This window comes from Dermacentor variabilis, chromosome 5 (assembly GCF_050947875.1).
Source record: "Dermacentor variabilis isolate Ectoservices chromosome 5, ASM5094787v1, whole genome shotgun sequence".
Lineage (NCBI taxonomy): Eukaryota > Metazoa > Arthropoda > Arachnida > Ixodida > Ixodidae > Dermacentor > Dermacentor variabilis.
In genome coordinates this window covers 168,746,920-168,773,457 of record NC_134572.1, presented here as the reverse complement: position 1 = coordinate 168,773,457, position 26,538 = coordinate 168,746,920, and the positions used below count along the sequence as shown (strand labels likewise).

The 26,538-nt window shown below is 46.6% G+C and overlaps 1 protein-coding gene across 1 annotated transcript in view; it reads right to left on the bottom strand.

Moving 5' to 3' along the window:
- LOC142583704 (phospholipid-transporting ATPase ABCA3-like) overlaps positions 1 to 26,538 on the bottom strand; it is a 63,941-nt gene that overhangs the window by 26,762 nt on the left and 10,641 nt on the right. Inside the window, exons 3-4 of the mRNA XM_075694190.1 lie at positions 17,927 to 18,281; positions 4,840 to 5,021 (exon numbers count right to left, since the gene is read on the bottom strand). Coding sequence (XP_075550305.1) covers positions 4,840 to 5,021; positions 17,927 to 18,281 — 537 coding nt within the window. The remainder of the gene's footprint in view (positions 1 to 4,839; positions 5,022 to 17,926; positions 18,282 to 26,538) is intronic.

Below are 26,538 nucleotides of genomic sequence, written 5' to 3'. Positions count from 1 at the left end.
GAACCGCGAATGCAGTTCGTGGCAAGTTTATGGTACCATATCTGAAAGGTGGTGCCAGCAGTCTTGGAATTTCTGCTAAGTTGTTGTGGCATCGGAAGACTGTGGCTAACCGTGAAATTTGGGAATTCAGTAGATTAAAATGGTCCTTTTCGAAGTGAACGATAAGCTGCTGCACTGTAAATAAGTTGATACGCTACTGCATTGTAAATGAGTTGACGATATGTTCTCTGACGCGTTTTATTTTATTCAGCTGCGGAAGTACGACCGATCGCAAGCATGTACTCGAGGCTCGGTAGCGCAGTACAAAAATCCGTGATCGTTCCTTCGGCTCTTCTGCGGAGACAAAGCTCAACGCCCAAGTGTGTGCATACATATGGCGGCTACACATACTGTCCCTGAAATAATTGGACACGTTTGCGTGCGTCCGTATGCGTGCGAGCGTGTGCGCGCGCAAGAGTCTGTGTACCCATCTGTGCACGCGTGTTTGTGCGTGTCGCACCGAATTCGTGACGGAAGATGATTGCTCCGAGCTCACAGGTATGCATGAAGGGCAACATAGTAAAATACTCCTCATTTCTGTTTGTTTGGTGCCACTTGAACACCAGCCTCCAGATCTCGCCGGTCCACTCAGATGAGAGCAGCAGTCGCCCAAGTCGTGCCGGCTAAGCGCAATTTATACAGGCTATATATTTTCGACAGATGTAGCAGTAATGCCGGGCAGATCGTGGAGGAGTGGGGCAGTCTTAAATATTTTAACACCATTTCAGAAGCGCGGTGAAGAAAACTCGCCAGTCATACCGCTACCATGCATGTAATTTCCTTGGTAATTTTCCGCCGCTAAAATGTACAAGCGCCGGTCAGTGGAAAATTGGCTTTTTAAATGCGCAAGTTAACCATCCAACAGTCACTTACGTTCTGCTACAGGTCTGATACTATCGCGTTAACCAACTGGTTTCCGAATCATGGCAAAAAAAGGTTTGGAAAGGTAACGTAGACGTTAGATGTACGTAGAGTAAACACCGCTAAACCGCAGAAAGAAGAGAGGGATACAGACCACAGCACTGATCGACTAATAGCAATGTGTACTTATTTTTAAAATCTGCATACACAGGCTGCGGCAGGTATTTGAGAACACACATTTCGTGATCCCCATTCTCTAGGTACATAATAGCTGCAAATGCTTTATTGCTGAAGGTAACCATGGCAGAACTTCACCTAACTCAGAAAATGAAGAGGCATGCAGTTATCGTGTCCTTGGCTGCAGGACAACGTGATTCAGAGATCGCAATATTCATGAAGGTTGCCCGATCATTCGTGCTGAAAGTTCGGAAAGAACTGGAGGCTGCCAAGTGTGATATGGACGCTGTTTCACAAACGAAACGACATTGTCAGCGTTCTGACACTCTTAAGACAGTAGAATTCATTTTTCGCGTCCAAGGTATCAATGATGAAGGCCTTGACAAGTCGATGAGAGCCCTCGCCAAAGAGTTGGAGGTTGGCGAGGTCACTATGAGACGTGCGTTTCATGAAGACCTTCGCTTCAAGTCTTATGCGGTGGGGACAGCTGTCGTCTGAGAACCGAAGGAGAACCGCCTGACCAGAGGTAAGCGCCTCCCGGGCAAACTGAAACACCCAGAGGAGCCTGGAATATTGTGGCTTTTCTACGGTGAGAAAAGGTTCGTCCAGGGCCAGGGGTTGAACCGCAAAATGATTGGTGGCTGTGCAAAGGCCCCGAGGATGTTCCAACGCTCGTGCGCACAAAATTTCCAGCATCAATGATGGTCCTGGGTGTCGTGAGCAGTTAAGGAGACGTGATGCCTCCACATTTATTTTCTCCAACGTGCCAGAGTTAACGTTATTGCTTACAGTGAGGTATTGAACACGGTCGTGAAGCCCTGGATTGCTGCTGTAGCACGTGAGAGGCCGTATGTTTTCCACTATGCAGTATCCTACACAGCCCATACCACGCAAGAAGGGATGGCCGAAATCCTCGACGACCACGTTACTCCAAAGATATGGCCTCCCAGCTCCCCAAATCTCAACTCAATCGGCTACTATGTATGAAGTGTAGTTGAAAGGAAGTCCAACAGGCACCCACACAACACCCTTGAGGCTCTCAGGGGAGCTACTGTTGACGCAATGGCGAATGTTCTGAAAACACATGTCATCACAGCCTGCGTTCGGTTTCGACAGTGTATGGAGTCTGTGATCGCTGATCTCGGTGGTTTCATTGAATGATGACATTCATTGCATGCATGGTGACCTGTACACAATGTAAATAGTCATAAATTTTCTGTATCCAGTATCTGTGTCTATTTGCTTGTTGGCGTAACTTTGTTTTCAAGCACTTGCCACACCCGGTATATACTCTACCGCTATCTCAAAGCAGTTCATTTTTACTACTTCAAGCTTTAAGATTGCGATAGAGTCTATATATGTTCACTGAAAGAATAAAGGCACTTCGTTGTTAGCGCTGTGGTCTGTGTCTCTCTTCTCGTCCTGTTGTTTAGCGCTGTTTACAGCTCGTCATCATAAACCAACTAGCCCAAATGCGTACTTTTCTGCATTTAAAGGTAAAGCTTTCACATCATATGAAAAGTCCATTCTTTTATAGCTGGAAAAAGCGAACTGGAAAGTGGTATATATCGCACTGACAACCAGTAGCACTTAGGATAAAAGAATTACTTTCCACACATTGTTGTCGTAACGTTTGTCCAAATAAGATCAGTCATTATTTTAAAGATAAGGTGAACAGCACCGAGGACATAGATATAGTTGAGAGGGAAGGTCATATAGTTGAGAGGGAAGGATTTTTATATCGTATGTTCTTTCCTTTCTTTATTTTGTTCCGCCATGTATTTTTGCCACGCTCACAAGTTTCTATTTACCATTCTTGTTTTGTATACGATGTTTTTTGCCATGTTGTTTGCCTTCCCTCCTTATTTTGTGATTGCCTCTGTATTTACTTACTTTGCCCCTCCCCTCTGCAATGTACAACCGTACCTTGAGGGTATGATAAATAAATAAATAAATAAATAAATAAATAAATAAATAAATAAATAAATAAATAAAACGAAGATTGAGAACATGGACATGGACATACCATTCTTTCCTTTACCGGCCCGGACGTTTAACTTTAGCAAGGGATATATAACACGTATAACACTTAGCAAGAGATATAGTTAATAATTTCACCACCAATTACTACCAATTCACTAGCACTTCACAACTTTTATTATTTCAGACTTTCAATAAAGGCTAACTTCACTAAGCAATAAATAGGTCAAACAGACCAGTTAGTAGAAGGTAATACCGCAGTAAGCTTTGGTGTTTTATAATTTGTACTGGTGGTCTTTATCCGAAGTTTCGATAAACTATAGTTTCCATCATTATTTTCAATCAGAAGCTATGTGCTGCGTTGGGTCGCACGTATGTGCAGATTTGATGTTATATAAGTATAGGGTCATAATTTTGTTTCTGTATCCAAAGAAATAATCTCACACCAGTACAGCTTGTGCTCCTGATGCTTAGGCTGGATGTGATGATGAAGTTGTTCATAGAAACATGTCACATATAATATTCCGATTATGACATGCTGTGGTGCGATGTTAACAATTGTCGTTTGTTCGTTTCTGTACCATGCAGTTTATTATACACAATATAATGTTACTGTCATGACCCTCACGTGTAATTATTTAGTGGTGTTGTAAGTATCATTAAGCCGAGGGGCAATACAGTACTCTAGTTGTTTTTTTCGCACACATATTTAAATACAATTTGAGAATAACGCACATCAATTCTGCGGAAGTCCGTAAGGTAGAGAAACACTCATGAACTGAAATATTTACATCCACCCGTGTGTAACATGAAACTACAAAAGAAACCCGCACGGGTTTCTGAGAAGCAAGGCCTGGTACTTCAACAAACATTCGTCCTGTTACGAGATTCGAACATGGGGGCAAGTCCTTTCCGGAGCGGTCACTCTACCATGCGAACTATCCAGGGGGCTAGCAGATGGCAGCTGGATGGCGAATTATTCGACAACTCGAAGAACAGTTGAACCTGTTCGAACCACAACCACCGCCGAGCAACACGCCCAATAGCGAGTGTTACGTTAGTTCTTGCACCTGTACCCGCGCGACTCGCTCTTGTATAAGCACAGGCGGTGAGTTAATCCCTAATGACTGTCCATGCGTAGTTCTGTGCAGTAGACGTTGACTTCATTGGAGGGAATAATGTCGCTTCAAACTGCGGCCGAAGTGGCAAAACATGAGCGCGCTGCACTCACCGTATACACGCTTTCGCGGCTTCGTCTTTTAGTGTGTCACTCCATCTGTTTCAAGAGTGCATTCTCTCTTACGGCTCTGTAATCGCTGTGTTCACTTTCGTGATCTTTCGAAATATCGCCCACGTGTCATACGCTTGCAAAAGTACACCCATGCGGCTCTCTGCAGTTTCCAGTTCCGCCTGCCATTTCAAAATAGGTCGTGCACATATGCATTGCGGTCGCAAAATAGAAAAAAAAATAAAAATGAGGTTTTACGTGCCAAAACTACTTTCTCATTATGAGGCACGCCGTAGTGAAGAACTCCGCAAATTTCGATTACCTGGGCTTCTTTAACGTGCACCTAAATCTAAGTACATGGGTGTTTTCGCATTTCACCCCCATCGAAATACGGCCGCCGTGGCCGGGACTTGAACCCGCGACCTCGTGCTCAGCAGCCCAACACCATAACCACTGAACAACCAAGGCGGGTTGCGGTCGCAAAATCACGTAAGATACATTATTACATTCTACGGGCGTGGACAGAAGTTTGCGCAGTAAACAGCTCTGCTCACCGCGAAGACGCGAAACAGTCGGGCGCCATCGGTGTTCGTCGAAAGCGGTAGCACGTCGTCCATTATCACGGCCAGGGCCAGGTTGAACGACACCCCCAGCAGCATGACCAGCAGTACCGACGCCAGGCTGGGTACGTCCGCGGACAGCATCACGTTCAGCTGGTCCCACTGCATGCCCGTCACTGCGCATGCCGACAACCCGTGTTGTCTCAGTTCCAGGAGTGTTGATTCGGGGTCAGGAAGATTTTTGATGCTTTGTGCGATGCTGTACAGCAGACAGATTATGAGGCTTACAAACACACATATGCCCACGCAACATCTACCGTCTTAAAGAAATATGGTGCCCGTTAATAACTAAAAGTACCGACAAACTGCCACAAAGTTTACTGTTATCTTGACAACCGTAGGTAGTAAGGACGCAGGTAAAAGAATTTACTACCTAAAGTAGTTTGTCCGTACGTCAAGCACAGTTGGAAACAGTTAACAAATAGCGGATACTAACGACACCGCATGATACTGTGATATTTGTTACAATTACAACTACTGTTCGCGAAATTTTTTAGCTATTGCATAAGTAGCATCGTTCTTTTTTTGTGTGATTAACTGCATGTTTCTTAGTCGTTTTCTACCGCTTCCTTTTGAATGCCGCAGGCCTCTTGAGAAGTAACTTAAACAAATAAATTAATTAAATTTTGCTGATAAATAAATCTTGCTTGATTTATTTATAGTGCAGTACGGTCGGCTTTTTATTTAAAAGTGGTATTTACATAGCCAGGAAGTCATTTGATCGCTATTGTTTTAAAAGTGTAACCGCGTAACCAAAAAAGACAAAGCGCAACCAAAAAAAGACAAAACAAAGAAGACGAACGCATTTGCCACGCTTCTTTCTTATGTTCACAGCACAATAAAAAAAACACCATGTGAGGGTCATGCGTTATATGAATGTGAGGTTGTGTGTAATAATCCAAAATGTACAGAAAGGAACAACCAATAATGAATAACGGATCGCATAGTTTAATGATTGGGATACTGCTCGACACGTTTCTGAGGACGGCCTTATCAGCTTTAAGCTTAAGCTGCGTATGGTTTTGCCAGTTAGTACTTATGTATCTTAATAAAGAAACAAGGTTGTGAACTTGAATTTGTATAAGGTATAGTCTGTACATACGTGTACCACAAGGCAAAATATGAGTACTAATGAAACGTGATAATGGTCGCTATAGCTCTTAAGGATGTCGCATTGAAACCGCTACTGCACAGAATAATAGGCCACGGATAAGTCGAGCTAATACCCTTTGCTACCTTGGCCACCACGCCACAGCGGATCACATGTGTCAGTAATTTTCTAGTAAAAGGCTAGTAGTAGTCCAGCGCTGCTGTTCTCAAAAATTCAGTTATTTCTTGCTCGTTGCTTCACAGATACTTTTTAAAGCTTCCAAATATTGTTGCCAATCGACCGTCTTCTCTTCTGAAAGAAACTGCTGTTTAATTAAAATTTTGTAAGTATGAACGAAAAACCGAGACATGTGACCATACTTGTCGCGCCTTCGTGCGCTGCGGCGAAATTTGTCGCGTCCACTGTGATGGCTGACGCTTAGTTTCAACACATATATAGTAACCATACACTAATGTCTCGTCCACCAGCAATGATGCCTTTTTTATTAGTTGTTGATCACATGTTGCCCGTCCTGCAGCTCAATTTTATTAGTGTTTCCATTTTTTTCATCTCACAAAAGGTAGAGCAGTACTTTTTCTTCTTTGTTATGCGGGGTGGCCCGTTCACAACATGTCGGCGAGAATCTGATGACGCTCATCAAACCTCACGCATTCCATCTAAAAACTGCAGTTCTGGCTATTACGACCTCTTAAGCCACGGCCCAGATTATCAGCGGTGGTTCGAACGAATCGCTTCAATCACTTCATTCAAATGGAAATTATCTTTAAAATCAATGGCATTTCTGAGCTGTCATCATATTCAACGGAAGTAAAACCTTCACTATGTTTGTACAAGAATTGTGCGTTGCACTGTTCCCTAAACATTGCGTAAGCTCCGAAAGCTGTTTGTAACATCTCATATGTCTCCATAAAGTATTTTGCAAGGTATGACATGGAATTTACGTCAAACTCGCGGCTCTCCCGACTCGTTCCTTTTAACGCGCAGGCTATATCGGCTGAAGTAGTCTGCATCATTTGGCACGTACGTGCATAACCAAACAACAAATACACCGACATGTGCACAGCTATTCTTGCCAGCTGGTGCACTAAATGTACAAGAGAGCAGTAGCATTTGCCTTTAAGGTTAGATCTTTCTTATCAGTACTTTAAAAAGTTCTCGATCTTTCAGGATAGACTTCGTGTAAGTATAAACGCTTCGTACACCCACTACAGGCATCGTCGACGCGCTGTTTCCAACAGGAACATGAAGAATGTGCTACTGAGACACTTCTGTGAATGTTAAGATCACTCAACCGTGCATTCTATATTGCAACTTTTTTTAATTTTTTACACCGTAGTTTTCGTAGTACATATTGAATAAGTAGAAATCTATTAGAAAGGCTTGTGTACCCCATGACAACCTATCACTGTTATCGAAATGACATCGCGGTTAAGCAAATGGAATCTGTCGGGACATAGAAAGTGAACGACATTGGCAGAATATACACGGCTTGGTATTACGCCATTAATTTTTAATAGAACTATAGCGAAACTCCCGTAGAGATACAGCTTGCTGAAATCACATCAGCTGAAAAAAAAAAACGCACTTGACCATTTTTAACAACCTCAGAAATACAGATAGCAAAACTGTTGACATTTGTTTTCGAGAGGATTTGCAGAGCCTCAAGCGTTGTGGAGCTATTGTTTCTTTTTTATTCAGTGATATTCGGCGGCTTTACCCGACATGAACCAAATATAATGGAAATTGCTTCAGCGTTGGTCAGTTAGGACATTTCTGCATTTCACACGATTTGAATGGTACATATGAGCTGGCAACAGAGTAAGCTTTCTTTCACACCTCAACTGCGGCAACATATTGTATTACCGAAAAAAGCCGTGTGTCAGATGGCGCAGCTGCCTCCATACATAATTTTGCGTTTGACGTTTGAGTCCATCAGTCGATAACTGGTCAGAACATCTTAGAATTTCCTTACTAAAACAAAACAGAGCGCCCTCACTACAGCACAACCGCAATTACGCACAATCTAGGACGGTTAGAACTATATAACGTGGCTACCTGGCATGCTCTCCGAAACTAGGCTCCGCGCGCGACACGTTCAGAATCTCAGAGGAGGCGGCGCAGTGATTTTTGTCATATCCGTCACATCGGATGTGCATGCGTTACCTGGTTGGGCTCGCTTTAAACACACCTATTTATTAAGAAAATTATAGACGGTCACCCGTGCAGCTTTGTGACCTTTGCTTCAGATATATGCATGCTGCGTATTTGTAACTAATTTAGCTAATTTTCAGTCGAAATTTAAGTTGATACAAGGTTTTGAGCACTAACAGGAGCTCTCTTAAAAGTGGTTGTTACGTGTGCGCTCCTACGAGATTGTCAACTCAGAAAGAGTCAAGTTAAAAAAGGATCAGTGGCGATTTAGCGTTGAGTGCGATAGAGATGCGCCATCATTATGTCGCGCCTATTTGAGGTATCTGACACATGACCGAAACCTTGGTCACTACACTGCGAAGTGTTGCTCTGGACTTCACTTGAAACGTGCCCTGCGTCTTCCGGATGCGATGTGCAACTGACTGAAGTCGGGACATGTTCCTATGGGTGGGCAGCGCAACCCGGACGAAAGACAAGATGAAGTACATGATACGAGCGCAGTATCGCTCTATCGCTGTTAGGATAGATAGTTGGGCGTGTTGGTTAAGCATGATCTGAAGTGAAGGCACTAAAACGACGGTTGACTAAGAAGGAACACACACACACACACACACACACACACACACACACACACACACACACACACACACACACACACACACACACACACACACACACACGCACACGCACACACGCACACACACACACACACACACACACACACACACACACGCACACGCACACACACACACACACAGGGTGTCCCAGTTAACTTGGACCAACATTTTTAAAATCCCAAGAACTCTAGAGATATCGTACTGACTGCATAGTAGCCGTAGTGGTATGTACACTTACGGCCAGTATTTTATTCATCACGAAATATTATTTAGTTAATTGCTTTTAATTAGTGAACTTCTTAATTATTGCTACAATCGCAATCATAATAATTACAATGTTGTAGGGCACTTTAAGTAACCTCCGAATCAAGCATTTATTTCGTGATGAAGTGGTCCTGGTTTTCTTCCAAGAAAACACAAAAGCCCGCGAAATACGCGAAATACGAAATAGATGGGCACTAGCACGCTGCTGCTCAAGTGCCTACAAGCAACCATTGAAAGATATACGGCTGCACTCTCTTATCGCCGCATCGCACAAGGCTCCGCTACACTTATCATTGCGTCAGTGGCGTGTTCTCTTGATGCCGCGACCATCACATAGCGTGAAGCCCTGTATCGACCTGCCGCCGCTAGTAAAGCCGTGTATCCGTGGCTATTCGATTGGGAGCGCTTGAGTAGCAGCGTGGAAGCGCATATCTATTTCGCATTTTGGATGTCTCGCGCGCTTTTGTTTTTTCTCGGAAAAACCAACGAGGCAAAGCTAAGCACTAAACAAATGCTTGATTCTGAGGTTATTTGAGGTGCCCTACAACCTTATAATTGATATGTTTGCGATGCAAGCAGTAATTAAAAAGTTCAATTAAAAGTAATGAAGAAATACTTCGTGATGAAAAAGAATACTGGCCATAAGTACATACGACTACGGCTACTATGCAGTCGGTACAATTTCTCTAGAGCTCTTGGGTATTATTAAAACCTTGGTCCAAGTTGACTGGGACACCCTGTATATTATATATATATTATAAGAAACCAAAACACAGGCGCCACGGACAACATAGGGGAAATTACCAATTGCATTAAATAAATGATAAATTAATGGAAATGAAAGTGGATGAAAAAACAACTTGCCCCAAGTGTGGAACGATTTCACGCCTTCGCGTTACACGTGCGATGCTTTACCAATTGAGCTACCGCGACGCCGTTTCTCCATCCACTTCCAGGGGTATTTGTGTTTTACTAATAAAACTAACCCCCTGGGAGTGTTAGCCAGTGCCAACACTCACAAACCTTGGCGGTGGATGTGGCAGCGGATCCTCGGCGGCAGATCCTTTCTGCCGTAGGCGTCACGAGTACGTCATCTTTTTGGGTGAAGGCAACTGGTCAATAAACCAACCCATTCTACATGAGAGCACTAATGTTGTCGGATGTGACTCTCGTTATGTAATGAAGGAAAAGAAAGGGAACCGAGGGGCCCAATTTTTAATAATCATATCATAAGAAGCCAACAAACATAGAACCAACAACATAGGGGAAAGTCATTTCCCGTATGTTTTCCTTCGTGTATGTATTCCTTTCCTGATAAGATCAGTTAGTGAACGGGCTATGACTAAAATTTGTAACAAATCGGCGGAAATCCGAGCACAATCCGACAAAGCTTCGAACGTCCTTCGCACAGGTTGGTATAGGAAGCTCGATGACAGCACGAACCTTGGCGGCATCGGAACGGACGCCAGATGAACTGCACGAGAATGGTTATTTGCCGGCGATCTAAGCAGTAGTTTGAAGAATTAGGTTGCAGCCCTACCGCGCGAAATACTGATAGGATGGATGAACGACATGTAGGTTCCGTCGGAAATGTCGGATAGAACACGATGAAGTTGTACAAGTAATTCAGGCAGATATGCAATTTAAAGCTATATCATACCGTGCCCAGCATTATCACGACCGCGGCCTGGACATTGCTCAAGCCAAACGGCATAACTCTGAACTGATAGAGGTGATCAGGTGCAAGAAAAGGGGTCTTTTCCCGGTCCCTGTTGTCGACGTGACATGCCAGCAATTAGAGTGCAGGTTGCTGGATAAAAGTAGGTCGCGCCGTGAAGTAATATAGGATGTCATCAATGTGTGGAACTGGATAGACATCTTTTTTGGCTATCTCAGTGAGGTGCCGATAATCAACGCAGGATAGCCAACTGTTGTCCTCCTTTCGAACTAAAACAACAGGGGAAGCCCGCGTACTCAGCGACGGCTGAACAATGCTTTATTTTTAAGCATCTTGTCAAGCTCTTGTTGACTAACATTGCTGTCAGATTTTGACGCGCGATAAGGCTGCTGGTGAATTGTAAACGCATCGCCAGTATGTATCCGATGTTTGACAAGAGATGTTTGAAGTAAGGGACGGTTGTCATAGTCAGAAATATCGGCGAATGTCATTAGTAAATGACGGAGGTCGTCCACTTGTGACGGCAGAAGTTCCGGGCCGATAATCTTTGTGATATCATTGTGTACCGACGGAACAGTGGGCGCGTCATAGGAAATCTTAAGAAGAATGAGGTGACATTGATCAAACCTGATACTCATCTGATGGCGACAAAGTGGCTAAAGCTATGAATTGGAGAAGAACTTGGAGGCAGAGTCAGAAGTTCAGGAGAGGCAGGCAAGTCTTGTTAGTCGCAACATTCATAACGATGCGGGGAAAGAAAACGCTGTGTGAGAAAAGGACACTGGGAGACAGAGTAACCACATAATTACGATACGGTACACTTGGGTAGGGTATGTCGACAGTACAGTTCAGTGCTTGGGGCGGCAAACAAACTCGACACAAGAAAACTGGCTCTGAACTGTGTTGCGAACGCCTGGGGTAGCGGGCAAGTAAGGTTCGACGACATCGGCCGAGCAGTCAGTCACAGCGGAGTGGTCAGACAAGAAATCAAGTCGAAGGAATACGTCATCAAGGCCGTGGAGAATAACATGAAACAAATCGTAAGTATGGCGGCCAGTGACACTCACAATTGTGCTGCACATTCCGGCCACGGCCGGAGTTCCTCCGTCAGCAACACGCACAATGCAGGATTTCGGAGGCGTTATGACTTTGTTTAAACGCTCACGGAGATCAGAGCTCATGGTAGAAATATGCGCACTGGTGTCGATAAGGGCAGTGGTGGGTGTAACGTAGCCCAGCCTAGCGGGAGTGCATTGCCCAGCCGGCAACCCTGAGCTCCCAAGAGGCTGTTGCGCGTTCTCGAGTCGTCGGCGTGCGTTGCAATAAAGTCAGTCTTTGTTCAGCACTCGCCTCGGTGTGCGTGTCGTTACTCACGCTCGTTACATGGTGTCAGAAGCGGGGTAGCCGTTCCCGCGCAAGCGACCGTTGCATAGCAAGCTCGAATTTCAAGCCTGTGCATGGAAGCCCTACCGCCTCCTGCTCCGCTGGTGCTCGCTGAGAACGCGGCAGCCAATTGGAAGAAGTTCAGGCAACGCATCGAGCTATATTTCGTAGCGACGGGAAAGGAACGTACCAGCGCGGAGAAGGCTGCCATTTTTTTACATGTGGCCGGCCAGGAGGCCATTGATGTCTTCAACACTTTTCGACTTACGTCTGCCCAAGCGGAGGACTACGATGTGCTAGTGCGCAAGTTCGAAGAGTACTGTGCACCACAACAGAATGAAACATTTGAGCGATACGTCTTCCGCATGCGACTACAGAATGAAGGTGAGCCATTTGAACAGTTCTTGCGGGACGTGCAGCTCAAGGCGCAGTCGTGTAGTTTTGGCGATCTCAAAAACTCCATGGTGCGTGACCAGTTAGTCTGTGGAACTCGGGACAAAAAGTTGCGCAACAGGCTGCTGCGCGAGAAGGACTTGACACTCGAGAAGGCCATTGATTTCTGCAAAGCGGCGGAGGCAGCCACGAGCCAGGCGCGAGTATGGGAGCTGGCAGAGACGGCACAGGTGATCGGCGCAGTGGAAGGAAAGTTAGACGGGCCGGCTCGGAGCAAGACTTTGCGGCGGTGCAACTTTTGCGGCAGCTGTCACCCGCCGCGAAAATGTCCGGCATGGGGAAAGAGGTGCGTGGTGTGCCGAAAACTGAACCACTTCGCAGCGTGCTGCCGAGCGAAGAGAAGCGTTCAAGAAGTTGAGTGCCCTGAAGAAAAGTCGGAAGATGATTTTGAAATATTCGACGTGCATATAGCCGGCGTCGCCAGCTCGAACGATTGGATCGTCTCGGTTAAAGTTGACACATGAAGGTCGACACGGGAGCCCAGGCGAATTTGTTGCCGTTATCTTTATACCGGAGACTCAAGCGAAAGCCACCGTTGCGCCCCAGCCCGACTGTTCTTTCAGGCTATGGAGGCAATGCTATACAGCATGTTGGTACAACGGTGCTGCCTCTTCAAGTGGGCGATAAATGCGAACAGCTGGTTTTCTATGTGATGAAGAAGGGCAAACAGGCATTACTCGGCCTTGAGGCATGTGAGAAATTCGGCTTTATAGCACGAGTCCGGTCAGTGTCACAAGAGGAAGGAATGGACAAGCAGCGGATTATTGAAGAGTTTCCCGCTCTATTCCGTGGCCTAGGATATACGAGGCGAAATACAGGATCAGCCTGAAAGACGATGCGCGACCTATAGCGCTACCATCGAGGAGGGTGCCACACGCACTGAAGGAGCCCCTGCGCCAGGAGTTGGACCGCATGGAGGCGGAGGGCATTATAACTCGGATGCAGGACCCAACTGATTGGGTAAGCCCGCTTGTCATCGTAACTAAGAAACATGGGAGATTAAGAGTGTGCATGGACCCGCGGCGTGTGAATGAGGGTATCCGAAGGGAGCACTACGAGCTGCCCCGAAGAGAGGACATTGAGGCAGAGCTGGCCGGGGCCGGGTATTTTAGCAAACTGGACGCTAATAGAGGCTTCTACCAGATACCTCTAGATGACTATACGCCCTGCATTTGCACGTTTAGCACGCCGTTTGGCAGGTACCGGTTCCTGACGCTTCCATTTGGGCTGAGTTCAGCGCCAGAGGTTTTTAAGAAAGCCATGAGTGATGCCCTGGACAACCTCTCGGGGGTGCGAGTCTACATAGATGACATCTTAGTATGGGGAGCAACCAGGGAGGAGCACGACGGCCGACTGAAGGCGGCGCTCAGAGCAATTGAGACTGCAGGCTTTACCCTTAACCCAGAGAAGTGTGTAGTGGCCGCTGACAAGATCAAGTTCCTAGGTGATGTCCTCTCTAAAGAAGGAATACGGCCCGATCCGGATCTGGTGCGATGCGTAGCCAGCATGCCCTCACCCACGTGCAAACAGGAGGTGCAAAGACTCCTAGGCGCAGTCAACTATTTCGGAAAGTTTTTGCTTTGTCTGTCTGAAAAAACACACATGCTACGCTCCCTCGTGAGGAAGGACAGTGAATTCGAGTGGACAGAGGCGCATGACAAGGAATGGAAAAACTTGTGCGGCATGCTATCCTCTGCCCCCTTGTTGGCCATTTTCGACACTCAGAGGCCCACTAAAGTGTCAACCGATGCGTCCAATTTTGCCTTGGGTGCTGCTCTCCTCCAGCTACATGAGGGGGGTTGGAGACCGGTGGCGTATGCCTCGCGTGTTTTAACGCAAGCGGAAACCCGGTATTCTCAAATTGAGAAGGAGGCACTATGAATAACATTCGGCTGCGAACGCTTCAGAGAATTCATCGTGGGGTCTCATGTCACCATAGAAACAGACCATCAGCCCCTTCTAGCTATTGCGAAAATGGGACTGAATGAAATGCCCCCTCGTGTTCAGCGTTTTTTCTTGCGTCTGATGCAGTTCGACTTCACCCTGCAGTTCGTGCCTGGAAAGCAGCTCCTACTGGCGGATGAGCTGTCGCGTCTGCGGATCCCACCAGACTCAACTCGGGCAGAGGAATATGAAGATGTAGCCATACATGCTGTGAACGTACTTTCAACCCTCGTCAGTGACGCCATGGTAAAGAGGCTGCAGGCAGCGACGGCTGAAGATGAAGACCTCAGGCGAGTGATGACCGCTCTCGAGAATCGTGAGGCCATTCAAGGGCAGTTATCGCCGGTGGCAGCAGAGTTGTCGGTTGTGAATGGTATTCTTATGAGAGGCGCTAAAGTAATAATACCTAAGAAGCTACGGAAAGAAATGCTGGACCGCGTGCACGAGGGGCACCTCGGGGTGAACATGGCAAAGGCGAGAGCTAGAGCCCTAATGTATTGGCCGGCTATGCAAAAGGACTTTGAGGAAAAAAAGTCAAAATGTGAGACCTGCTGTCGCTACGCGTATCGGCAGCCATCAGAGCCAGTGCTAATGTAGCCTGTCCCTTTGTCGCCGTGTTCAAGAATAGGGTTGGACCTGTGTGAGCATGCGGGAGTGCACTACTTAGTGGGCTATGACGCTCACTCAAACTACCCAGAAGTAGAACAGCTGACTCAAACAACGAGCCTCCAAGTCATCCAGAAACTGGAAATGTGGTTTGCCAGGCATGGGATACCTTTAGAAGTGTGCACGGATGGGGGACCGCAGTTCTCCTCGAGAGAGTTGCTAGAGTTTGCCAAGCTATGCGACTTTCGACACGTGGTTTCGAGTCCGAGGTTTCCAATGGCGAATGGGCTAGCCGAGAAAGGAGTACAAGTGTTCAAAAGACTCCTGAAGAAAACAAAGCATGCTAATGAGCCTCTGTGGCTTGGACTTCTAAACTACAGGTCATCGCCACTAGAGGATGGAAGGAGCCCTGCGCAGCTGCTGATGGGAAGACAACTTCGAGGCCGTCTTCCAGACTTCTCCACCCCTCAGGCAACCGAGGTGAAGAAGCAGACACAAAGGCACCGGCCTAGGCCGGAACTACCGCCACTCAGGACAGGAGACACGGCCCGCCTTTTAGAAGATCAGGGTTGGACTAGCAGAGCCAAAGTAACGCGGCAGGTCACACCACGATCATATTTGATGGAAACCGAAGACGGGAGCCTACTGCGTCGAAATCGGCAGCACATCCTGCGGACGGCAGAGCCGTTCCACTCGCCTAGGGACACAGCGGGCAGCCCCCACCATCCTCAGAAAGCTAATGGCAGCGGCCAAGAAACAAGCCCTGCAGGCACCCCAGAACCTCCACCAGCCTCTGGCCTGCACGACGCAGCAACTCCCATGCGCCTCCCTGTGCGGGCAAGGAACCCGCGAGTGCGTCTAACTTACGATGAGAACTTCGAGCAAGAACCTGGACCCTCACGTGGGAGTGAGGGAGGTGTAACGTAGCCCAGCCTAGCGGAAGCGCATTGCCCAGCCAGCAACCCTGAGCTCCCAAGAGGCTGTTGCGCGTTCTCAAGTCGTCGGCGTGCGTTGCAATAAAGTCAGTCTTTGTTCAGCACTCGCCTCGGTGTGCGTGTCGTTACTCACGCTCGTTACAGTGGGCAGGGTTATTCAGTTCTAGGGCGAGGAGGTTGTGGAATGCCGGCAAGATTAAAAGAGGATTCGCAGGTCTGGGGTCCTATGCAGCGTCACTTCTGGCAACTGCAGTGTTCGGTTTTCCTGGGAAGAGTGTCCAGAAGGGTGCGGCGATGTTATAGCAGCAGTGCACAGCTGACCGGGAACGACGATCGTGAGGGGAAGGTTAACAGCTGCAGTGACGGGTTGGTGCTGGAGCGTCTCGGAACGGTGAGCTCTTGGGAGCGGAAGACTGCCGAGGCCGATTTTCATGCTGATGAATGTAAAAAAGAAAATGAGCGAGGGGAGGAAGGTGGGTGATATCGGCAGTAAATGGAAATATGTCGAATGTCATGACAATAAAAGCAGATGAGCCTGTCCTCTTGCGTTCTCGGCCGAATCACGATATCGGCGAAACGTCGCTTTATTTGGACCAGGCGGAATAACATATCTGCAATCAGCAATGTGCAATCAGCATATCAGCAATATGCTTCAGGATGAGGCTTACTTAGTCCAATTCAGCCTTGCTGGTATCAACACGGTGGCAAAGGGTGATGACGTGTCACACAGCTCCATGGGAGATTGAGCGCTACAACAGAGATCTTTCGAACCGGCATGCTGGCGACCAATTGGTTTGCCAGATGGGTCACCAAGCTTCTGCTTACATAAATCTCAGGTGGTCAGCTCTGCTTCGTGAGTGTCAAACGAAACTCGATATGAACCGCTGAGGTAGAAAGCGACATTGGCGAGCTTCACTGTAGGGTCACTGTACGCGCTCGTAATTCCCAAGTAAGTCAGCGGCGTCGAGGCCGTCGGTTCCGGTTGGATCCAGACCACCGGTTGCTGTGCCGGTTGTGTCTGACGCAGTATCCCCACCTGCTGGCATGATGGAACTTGCCTGGACACCGCCGCGGCGGATTTCCCTCTTGAGTAGTACGCAGCACCTCCAAAAAATGCCACTGGAAAATATATTTACGCACTCGCTACAACGAGCTACAACACAGCCAAGATGACGCAAAGACAATCTTTACAATCGTCCTCCTCTTCCACACAGTGACCAACGTTATCTTTGACAAATTGCTCGCAGTCTCGTGACCACATATATATGCATACCCATAGGTAACCCTCTTCCACACACACACGCACACGCTCTTCTAAGGTAGGTTCTAAGATAGATTCTAAGATAGATTCTAAGACAGGGACAGGGCTATTACATGGCCGGCTTCCCGAATTTCACATACACTTTGTTCACTTTGACACTCCCTATGCTAACGCATTCACAAACATTTAGGAAGAGCCAACCCCGGTTCCCATCCAATAACGCAGTGAACATTCTTTGGAAGGTGATTATCTGTTACGCAATATTGTGCAGTGTATTATGTGTGGCTCTGCCTTTACCACCGTGTCTTAGCCGCACGCGAGAGCCGCTCTTAGTTCGAGCGCCGCTTTCGCAAGAACCATTTGCGAACCCCTTGCAGCGTCTGCGACCGCCTCTGATTGCATCCTTTCTCAAGTAACAGCTTTTGCGTCTTCAATCATAGCCTGAGCGTCTCAGCGGCAGCGTCTCAAAACGTTAGTTGTCACGCGTGTAGAATGCGAGAACGCTCCCGTTCACACAGTGCCGCCATGCGGTACCGCACGATATCACCCGTAACACCTCTTTGACGCGACGGAAGTGTGTGGAGAATACTCTAGAACAACCTGTGGGAGCCATCTTACTGTCTCGTTCGAAGGTGACGATGATGTCCATGGCGAGTTGAAGCGCCGTGTTAGGCAGCATGCAGCAGAGGAGGCGAAAAGGAAACGTCATCTCGACGAAGAGCAGGTACGGCAGGAAGGAGATGAGCACCGCGAAGCAGGTGGCCAGCACGACCGGCGTCTCCGACGTGAAGAAGGTGGTGATGAGCGTCACAAACGTCAGCACGTGCAGCGCGTACGTGTAGAGCAGCGTGAGCAACACAGTCGGGTCCGTGTACTGCAGGTAGGAGAAGCCGAAACGGTCAGGCACGCTGGTCACCACGAATAGCAGCCCGCAGCACGAGGCCAACATGGGTCCGAGGCCACGCAGCAGCACCTGGGACAGAGTAGGGCCGCAAGGTGAACAGTGGTGGGTAACATGACAGGGAACGCCCCATACGCGTTAAGCATCGCGAGAAATTGTACCAGTTGCGGTTTTCGCTCGTCTTGTAATACGCTGATTGCAACTGACCACCAGCATAAGACGTACCGAACAACATAGAATGCAATTAACTTATCCGAAGATAAACGGCCGAACGTGCTAACGTAGTGAGAGTTTAAGGTCCGTACACGTATAGACTGTGCAGAACTGTAGTTTGATGTACCTACAACCCGGTGCGGTAGCCTAGTGGCTCTGGCGCTTCGCTGCAGAGCTCGAGGGCGTATGTGTGATTGTGGTCGAGGCAGCCGCATTTCGGTGGGGCCGATCAGAGTGCAAAAATACCCGTCTTCTTAAATTTAGGTTCACCTTAAAGAAGCTCAGATAGTCAGACATAATTCGGAGTCCCTCAGTACGTAGTGCCTTATGATCATTATTGAGATTTGAGCGTAAAATCCCTCAATTTATGTTTATATTTCTACGAGCCGATGCGGCACTGCATTGCGCTGTGTCTCCTTTTTCTCGTATCTCCTGTCATTGAACATTTGTCCTGGCTGTTAACTGTGCAAGGTGCATTACGAGATAAAACACCTAAATTATTTCAAGAAGCGTTACTTGCCATGTGAGGATTTGATTATAATGTGCTAATAGGCAACAATCAGATTACCCGTCCAACACTTAGTTCTATGGAACACTTTTGTGCAGGACATGTTTGCTTGGTGGTTACGGTTTCTTGACAGTATAAGTTTGGGTGTGCTCTTTTATGTTGCATGAGAGCCTACAAGGTGTAAATAATTGGAACTGTGAGTTCATCGTTGAACGCCTTTCACCAGAAATGGCGAGAATCATACAAGGTACAACACGCAGAAATAACTGTGAAAAAAGTTGTGATAACAGCCATAACACCGACATTCTTTTCCAGTAATTATGTTATTGCTGCTGGTTTCCAAGAACCGAAGTACACAAATTCTATTCCCAATAAGTCTAGCCCCCATATACTTGGCCTTAGCGGACGCGATGATTTGTGAGGCTGTTCGTGTTTTTTCAAATGCTCAGGTTTACGAGGTTAAATATGTTGCGTCGATGACTGAGACCGGTGTAAATAGCAGTTTAAGGCTAAACTGCTCGGTATTTGCCGCCTATATTTTGCACGAATTTGGTATGTACCTTTCGATTATGGTAATGGTTATCGTATGTGCCTTTGGGTTACAGTTTGGGTATGTGCTTGAGATAGTTCGGTACTACGTTTCGATAAATTACGCCCCCGTTTTAACCAAAATAAGTGGGATGTATGGGTATTCGGCTACTGCAGATAGTACTAAATAGGACATTTATTTATTAAGGAAGGGTTGGTGCTGTATGTCATGGGCAAGAGATCCATCACGGTGAAAACAGAACGCATAGCGATTCAACATTCCTGTCAACAAACAATGACACCGTTACTTTCAATAGGAAATAAAGGAAAGGAAATGAAAGCGGCTCCTCATTTAAGGAACGTCGGCCTTTCGCCCGAAATGCGCGATAAGAATGCGTCAGACAACTCAGCAAAGTAAGGTTCGCAGTTTCTCTTTCATGTTAGTGGTGGTAACGTTCTCGCTTAATTAAACTACCAGGCATTGTATCACGTGGGCTGAGGCCAACACTGACAGAGATCCCTCGATAACCACAAGCAATGGCTCTCAGACGCTGGCAAAATGAAGAGTACCGACCTCGGGGAGCAAACATTTTTCGCGCTGCCGTATCTGAAACTTCAGATTATCCAACTTCCATAGTATGGGTCTTCCATACAAAGGGTCTATAGGCGCAGCGGTGGCGTAGAGGTAGAACATCCGCCTCACGTGCAAGAGGACCGTGGTTCGAATGCCGGTGCCGCGCAATTTTCCACCGGATTAAAAATATATTTACATAAACAGGCCAGGAGTGTGGCCTGATCCTGGTGACCAGAACCGGTAACACACTCCATCACCAGAGCAGGATTTGCCACCCTGGTGCCGTACTTGGACGCAACCTCCTATATGAAAACAACAATCAAACCCCGGCCCTAAGTCCCCAGCAGATGCGAAGCAACTGACCACGGCGGCGGTCAGACCTGCGACGCTGCAGAGGGTGCTAAGAATCCGTGGTTCCGAGAGGCCGCCATTGGAATCTGAACGTGGCAACGTTTAACGCTAGAACATTATCTAGTGAGGCGAGTCTAGCAGTGCTATTGGAAGAATTAGAGGGCAGTAAATGGGATATAATAGGGCTCAGTGAAGCTAGGAGGATCAAAGAAGCATATACAGTGCTGAAAAGCGGGCACGTCCTGTGCTACCGGGGCTTAGTGGAGAGATGCGAACTAGTAGTCGGATTCCTGATTAATAAGGATATAGCTGGTAACATACAGGGATTCTATAGTATTAACGGGCGGGCGTCAGGCCTTGTTGTGAAACTTAAGAGGTACAAATTGAAGGTCGTACAGGTCTACGCCCCTACATCCAGACATCATGACCAGGAAGTCGAAAGCTTCTATGAATACGTGGAATCGGTGATGGGTAAACTCAAAACAAAATAGATTATACTTATGGGCGACTTCAATGCCAGGGTAGGCAAGAAGCATGCTGGAGACAAGTCAGTGGGGGAATATGCCATAGGCTCCAGGAATAGCAGGAAAGAGTTAGTAGAGTTTTCAGAACAAAATAATATGCGGATAATGAATACCTTCTTCCGCAAGCGGCATAGCCGAAAATCGACGTGGAGGGGCCCGAATGGCGAGACTAGAAAGGAAATAGACCTCATACTCAGCGCTAAACCTTGCCTTATACAAGATGTGGACGTGCTAGGCAAGGTGCGCTGCAGTGACCATAGGATTGTAAGAGCTCGCATTATTTATTTATTTATTTATTTATTTATTTATTTATTTATTTATTTATTTATTTATTTAAATATACCTTACAGGCCTCAAAGTGAGGTATTGAGTAATGGGGCAGTACATAGAAAATACATAGAATACAGGACATCTATAAACCGTATCTGTTTACAACCTACAAACACAAGCGCAACCGAGTTGGAAAAAAAAAGAATTATTTAGTTCACGATTCAGTAGGGAAAAGCAGAAAACATAATATAATATGTTATTCCCTCCTCAAGTCTAGTGCAGCCTAGACTTGAGGAGGGAAATGGAAGAAACTGGTACATAAGAAGCCGATTATAGAGTTAGCGGTAAGAGGGAAAATAGAGGAATTCCGGATCAAGCTACACGACAGGAATTCGGCCTTAACTCAGGAAGAGGACCTTAGTGTTGAAGATATGAACGACAATCTTATGGGCATCATTAGGGATGTGCGATAGAAGTAGGTAGTAACTCCGTTAGACAGGATGCCAGTAAGCTATCGCAGGAGACGAAAGATCTGATCAAGAAGCGTCAATGTATGAAAGCCTCTAACCATACAGCTATAATAGAAGTGGCAGAACTTTCCAAGTTGATCAACAAGCGTAAGACAGCTGACCTAAGGAAGTATAGTACGGATAGAATTGAGCATGCTCTCAGGAACGGAGGAAGCATAAAAGCAGTGAAGAAGAAACTAGGAATAGGCAAGAATCAGATGTATGCTAAAGAGACAAAGCCGGCAATATGATAACTAATATGGATGAGACCGTTCAAGTGGCTTAGGAGTTCTATATAGATTTATACAGTACCAGTGGCACCCACGACGGTAAGGGAAGAGAACGACGGTAAGGGAAGAGAGAATAGTCTAGAGGAATTTGAAATCCCAAAAGTAACAGCGCAAGAAGTAAAGAAAGCCTTAGGAGCTATGCAAAGGGGAAGGCAGCTAGGGAGGATCAGGTAACAGCAGGTTTGTTTAAGGATGGTGGGCAGATTGTTCTAGAAAAACTGGCCACCCTGTATACGCAATGCCTCATGATTTTGAGCGTACCGGAATCTTGGAAGAACGCTAACATAATCCTAATCCACAAGAAAGGGGACGCCAACTTGAAAAATTATAGACCGATCGAACAGCTTACTGTGCGTTGCCTACAAAGTATTTACTAAGATAATTGCAAATAGATTCAGGAACACCTTAGACTTCCGTCAACCAAAGAGCCAGGCAGGATTCCGTAAAGGCTACTCAACAATATACCATATTCACTGTATCAATCAGGCAATAGAGAAATGTGCGGAATATAACCAACCGGCATATATAGCTTTCATTGATTACGAGAAAGCGTTTGATTCATTCGAAACCTTAGCAGTCAGGGAGGCACTACGGAATCAGGGTGTAGACGAGCCGTATATAAAATATTTAAAGATATCTATAGCAGCTCCACAGCCACCATAGTCCTCTATAAAGAAAGCAACGAAATCCCGATAATGAAAGGTGTCAGGCAGGGAGATACGATCTCTCCAATGCTATTCACAAAGTGTTTACAGGAAGTATTGAGAGACCTGGATTGGGAAGAATTGGGGATAAGTGTTAATGGATAATACCTTAGTAACTTGTGATTCGCTGGCGATATTTCCTTGCTTAGTAACTCAGGGTACCAACTGCAATGCATGCTCACTGACCTTGTAAGGCAAAGCAGGAGGGTGGGTCTAAAGATGTATCTGCAGAAAACTAAAGTAATGTTTAACAGCCTCGGAAGAGAACAGCAGTTTACGATAGGTAGCGAGGCACTGAAAATGCTAATGGGATACATCTATTTAGTATAGCTAGTGACTGCGGATTGGGCTCATGAGACTAAAATAATCAAAAGATTAAGAATGGGCTGGAGTGCGTTTGGCAGGCATTCTCAGATCATGAACAGCAGGTTGTCATTATCCCTCAAGAGAAAACTGTAGAACAGCTGTATCTTACCAGTACTCACGTACGGGGGAGAAACCTGGAGGCTTACGAAAAGGGCTCTACTTAAATTGAGGACGACGCAACGAGCTATGGAAAGAAGAATGATAGATATAACGTTAAGGGATAAGAAAAGAGCAGATTGGGAGAGGGAACAAACGCGAGTTAATGACATCTTAGTTGAAGTCAAGAAAAAGAAATGGGGGCATAGGCAGGACATGTAATGAGGAGGGAAGATAACTGGTGGTCATTGAGGGTTACGGACTGGATTCCAAGGGAAGGGAATCGTAGCTGGGGGCGGCAGAAAGTTAGGTGGGCGGATGAGATTAAGAAGTTTGCAGGGACAACATGGTCACAATTAGTACATGGCCGAGGTAGTTGGAGAAGTATGGGAGAGGCCGTTGCCCTGCAGTGGGCGTAACCAGGCTGATGATGATGATGATGATAATGATACTACGGGTCAGTGGAAACACAGTGCGCACGGATCGATCGGCTATCTAGACTCGACTCTTAGCACCCGCCGCAGGTTAGCTCCGACATTGGGCGCGCGGACCGCACATGCGCTCAGTAGCGCACATTGCCTTGCACAGCCATGGCCGGGCTAGAGAAAACGCACGCTGGGCTCTTCCCCCATCCCCTTGCCCCGACACACACACGAATCGTCTTTGCTCACCCTGGGACTCTTTCTCTGACACCCATGGCATACGGCGCGCAGGGCGCGATAGGACATTATCACGCTTGAATTTTTTACTCAACCTTTCTGCAGTGCTGACGGCAAAAAATTACCTGGTGCGTCAATATCATTGCTATTGCAATAAAAAAGAAAGAAAACTGTTGGCGTTTTTTTTTCTGGCGTCGCTGAATGCGGGACATGCTAGCGATACAAGTGATTGTTTTCCTTGGGGTTCACAATGTCGCAAAACGAAAATTGTAACCTGTCTTCCGTGCTCTTCCCTTGAACGATGGGTTCCCGATACTTTCAGGACATGAAAGGCACGCCCGTATCAGCTTGATACAGTGTTCCTCACAGCAAAATATATTGTGCATTGTTAACGAATGAACGTGTACATAAGATAAATGACTACTATCTTTAAATATTTATTCAACGATGCTGCCAGTGTCCGATGATACCAGGGCTCTGGGCAGGTGGTGTTGCGCAAACATAAATTCACAAAAGTTAACACAGTTTCAATATAATAAATGGAGGGCATACATTATTTGGGAAGAGCGGAAGATCAAAGGGTGTAATGAATTTTCATACTGTAAATTCTGGACAAGGCACGTTAGTACTCAATCGAAACTTCCCAATAAATCTTTCGTAAACATAAATAGAAACTAAATGCAATTACTAAGTCGACGTGCACTGCTTAAATGCCATTCCAGAAACTTCGCGACCCTTGTTTCGTGCGATGAAAAGACTTAATTTACGAGAAAATTGCATCCGAAGGGTCCGAATACCTTTTCCGAATTTCAAATCTCCCGCCACCCCACCGGGAGAGTGGTAACGTTGCATACGCCATCACCCGCATCAACACCCTTCGCTGCCGTCGGTGACTAAAACGACGCCCGACAGACGGCGGTATCGAGCCAACACAGATGTAGTCAGAGCGTCGCATTCACCGCTGCAGCTGCTTTTTGGCCAATGGCGTAGACCGTTCGGCATCCCGTAACTTCACATGGAGGTTGAATAGGCCCCGCACACTCTCAAGTTCAACAAATGGCCACAGAGGGCGAAAAATCAATCGAGGCGCGTTTCAGCGTAAGCGCGTAAGTGGAGCTACTGTAATTTGGCCGAATACTTTAATTTGTGCTTTCTCTGCTAGGGGCGCTGAACATGCTGAATTTTTTGATTTACACAAACCATTGACATGAACAATCGAGGTATCTAAGGATGTTTTTTTACCTCAGGCAAATAGGCAATTGATTTTTTTTAATTTTATTGTTGAAGCTGCTTTTTAGTCATAGCGTCAAGGTTTTTGTACTTGATTAACCACCGACAGCCGACAGCCTATTGGTATCGATGTGTTTCCTGGCCGTTGGCGTTCGAATACTACGGCGGTAAAACATTTTCGAAAGCATGCTGGTTTCGTCTGCGAGTCATTACACAGACTTGCTGTAAAGAGGTCTACTCTTGGCAAAAAATAGTGCCTCATTTTGTTTAGGCGTTGATTATCATAATGAATGCGGCGGAGGTTGACGGAATACGCTTGAAGGTACGTTTTTATGCAGTTGATCTCCATAACACCGTAAGTACGCAAACCGATGTCACAGAACACCCGATGCATCATTGTGTGTTCTCCGTCATCGCTTGTTTGCTGTACGCCTACTAATTCTTCACTTCTTCAAGTGTTGCATCCTCCTTTTGTCCTTGTTCTCTTGTGCTTCACTTACAGTATGTCGTTCCGTCAGCTGTAATGCGCATTTGCAAAACAAATACGTTTGATAAGACGCAGTGGTTATCATACTTTCACTACACATGTATTAAGCTGGCACATATGGTTCAGATACAGATACCTGTATGCGGACTTGTACGACATTGATGCGGAGATTAGGATAATTATGACACCCGTAAGGAAGAGGCAGCTGACGGCCGTAAGCTGTTGCGTTCTTTTCGCCAAATTACCCGGCCCGGTAGTGCTCTAAAGGTGCTGTATAAAAGTGACACGCGGTGACAGGGAAATTATTATGTTTAGCAGCCGACTGCACGTTTTGTAGCTTAGGTCTTCTTTCTTGTGCGTTTGTGCTACCCTTATTAATGAGCCATTTCTTGACTATGTTCTTGACTATGTAACCGCGTTTGTGTGGATCCGTAGACGTGTGCTTTTTGTTGTTCTTGTAAAATGCAAATAAAATATTTTCAAGCTTACTCAATCTTTGGTGTGTGCATTTATTCCAGTCGAGGCCATCGTGCCACCTGGAAACCGCACTCTGTCAGTAGCCCTACACGAAATGCAACAGCTGGAGCGCGGCGGCACAACTCGGGGTAACGGCGGCGTAATAAACGAAAAACCGCTCGGGATGCCCTTAAAAGTCAGTTCAGAGTGTGCCTTAACTCGATATGACTCAGCGCTACATATATTCTGCTGCGCCTTGATCGTGCTCCCGCCAGTTTGGTTGCTGTGTGGCAAACGTAGCGCCTACATACATATGTAGGCGCTACGTTTGCCACACAGCAACCTAACTGGCGGGAGCACGATCGATGCGCAGCAGCCAGAACCCAGTAGGTAAAGCGACCATACTGTGCAAAACCCCGTTTCCGTTTCCTGTTGTACAGCGCCACCTGTGGTCACATACTTTAGTTCACGACGCCACCGCTACGCTTATTTCCGTAGCACTGTGGAAGGTACAGTTTCCCTTCTCTAAAGTTGAATTCTCTGCAACTCGCAGTTTGTGCGTGT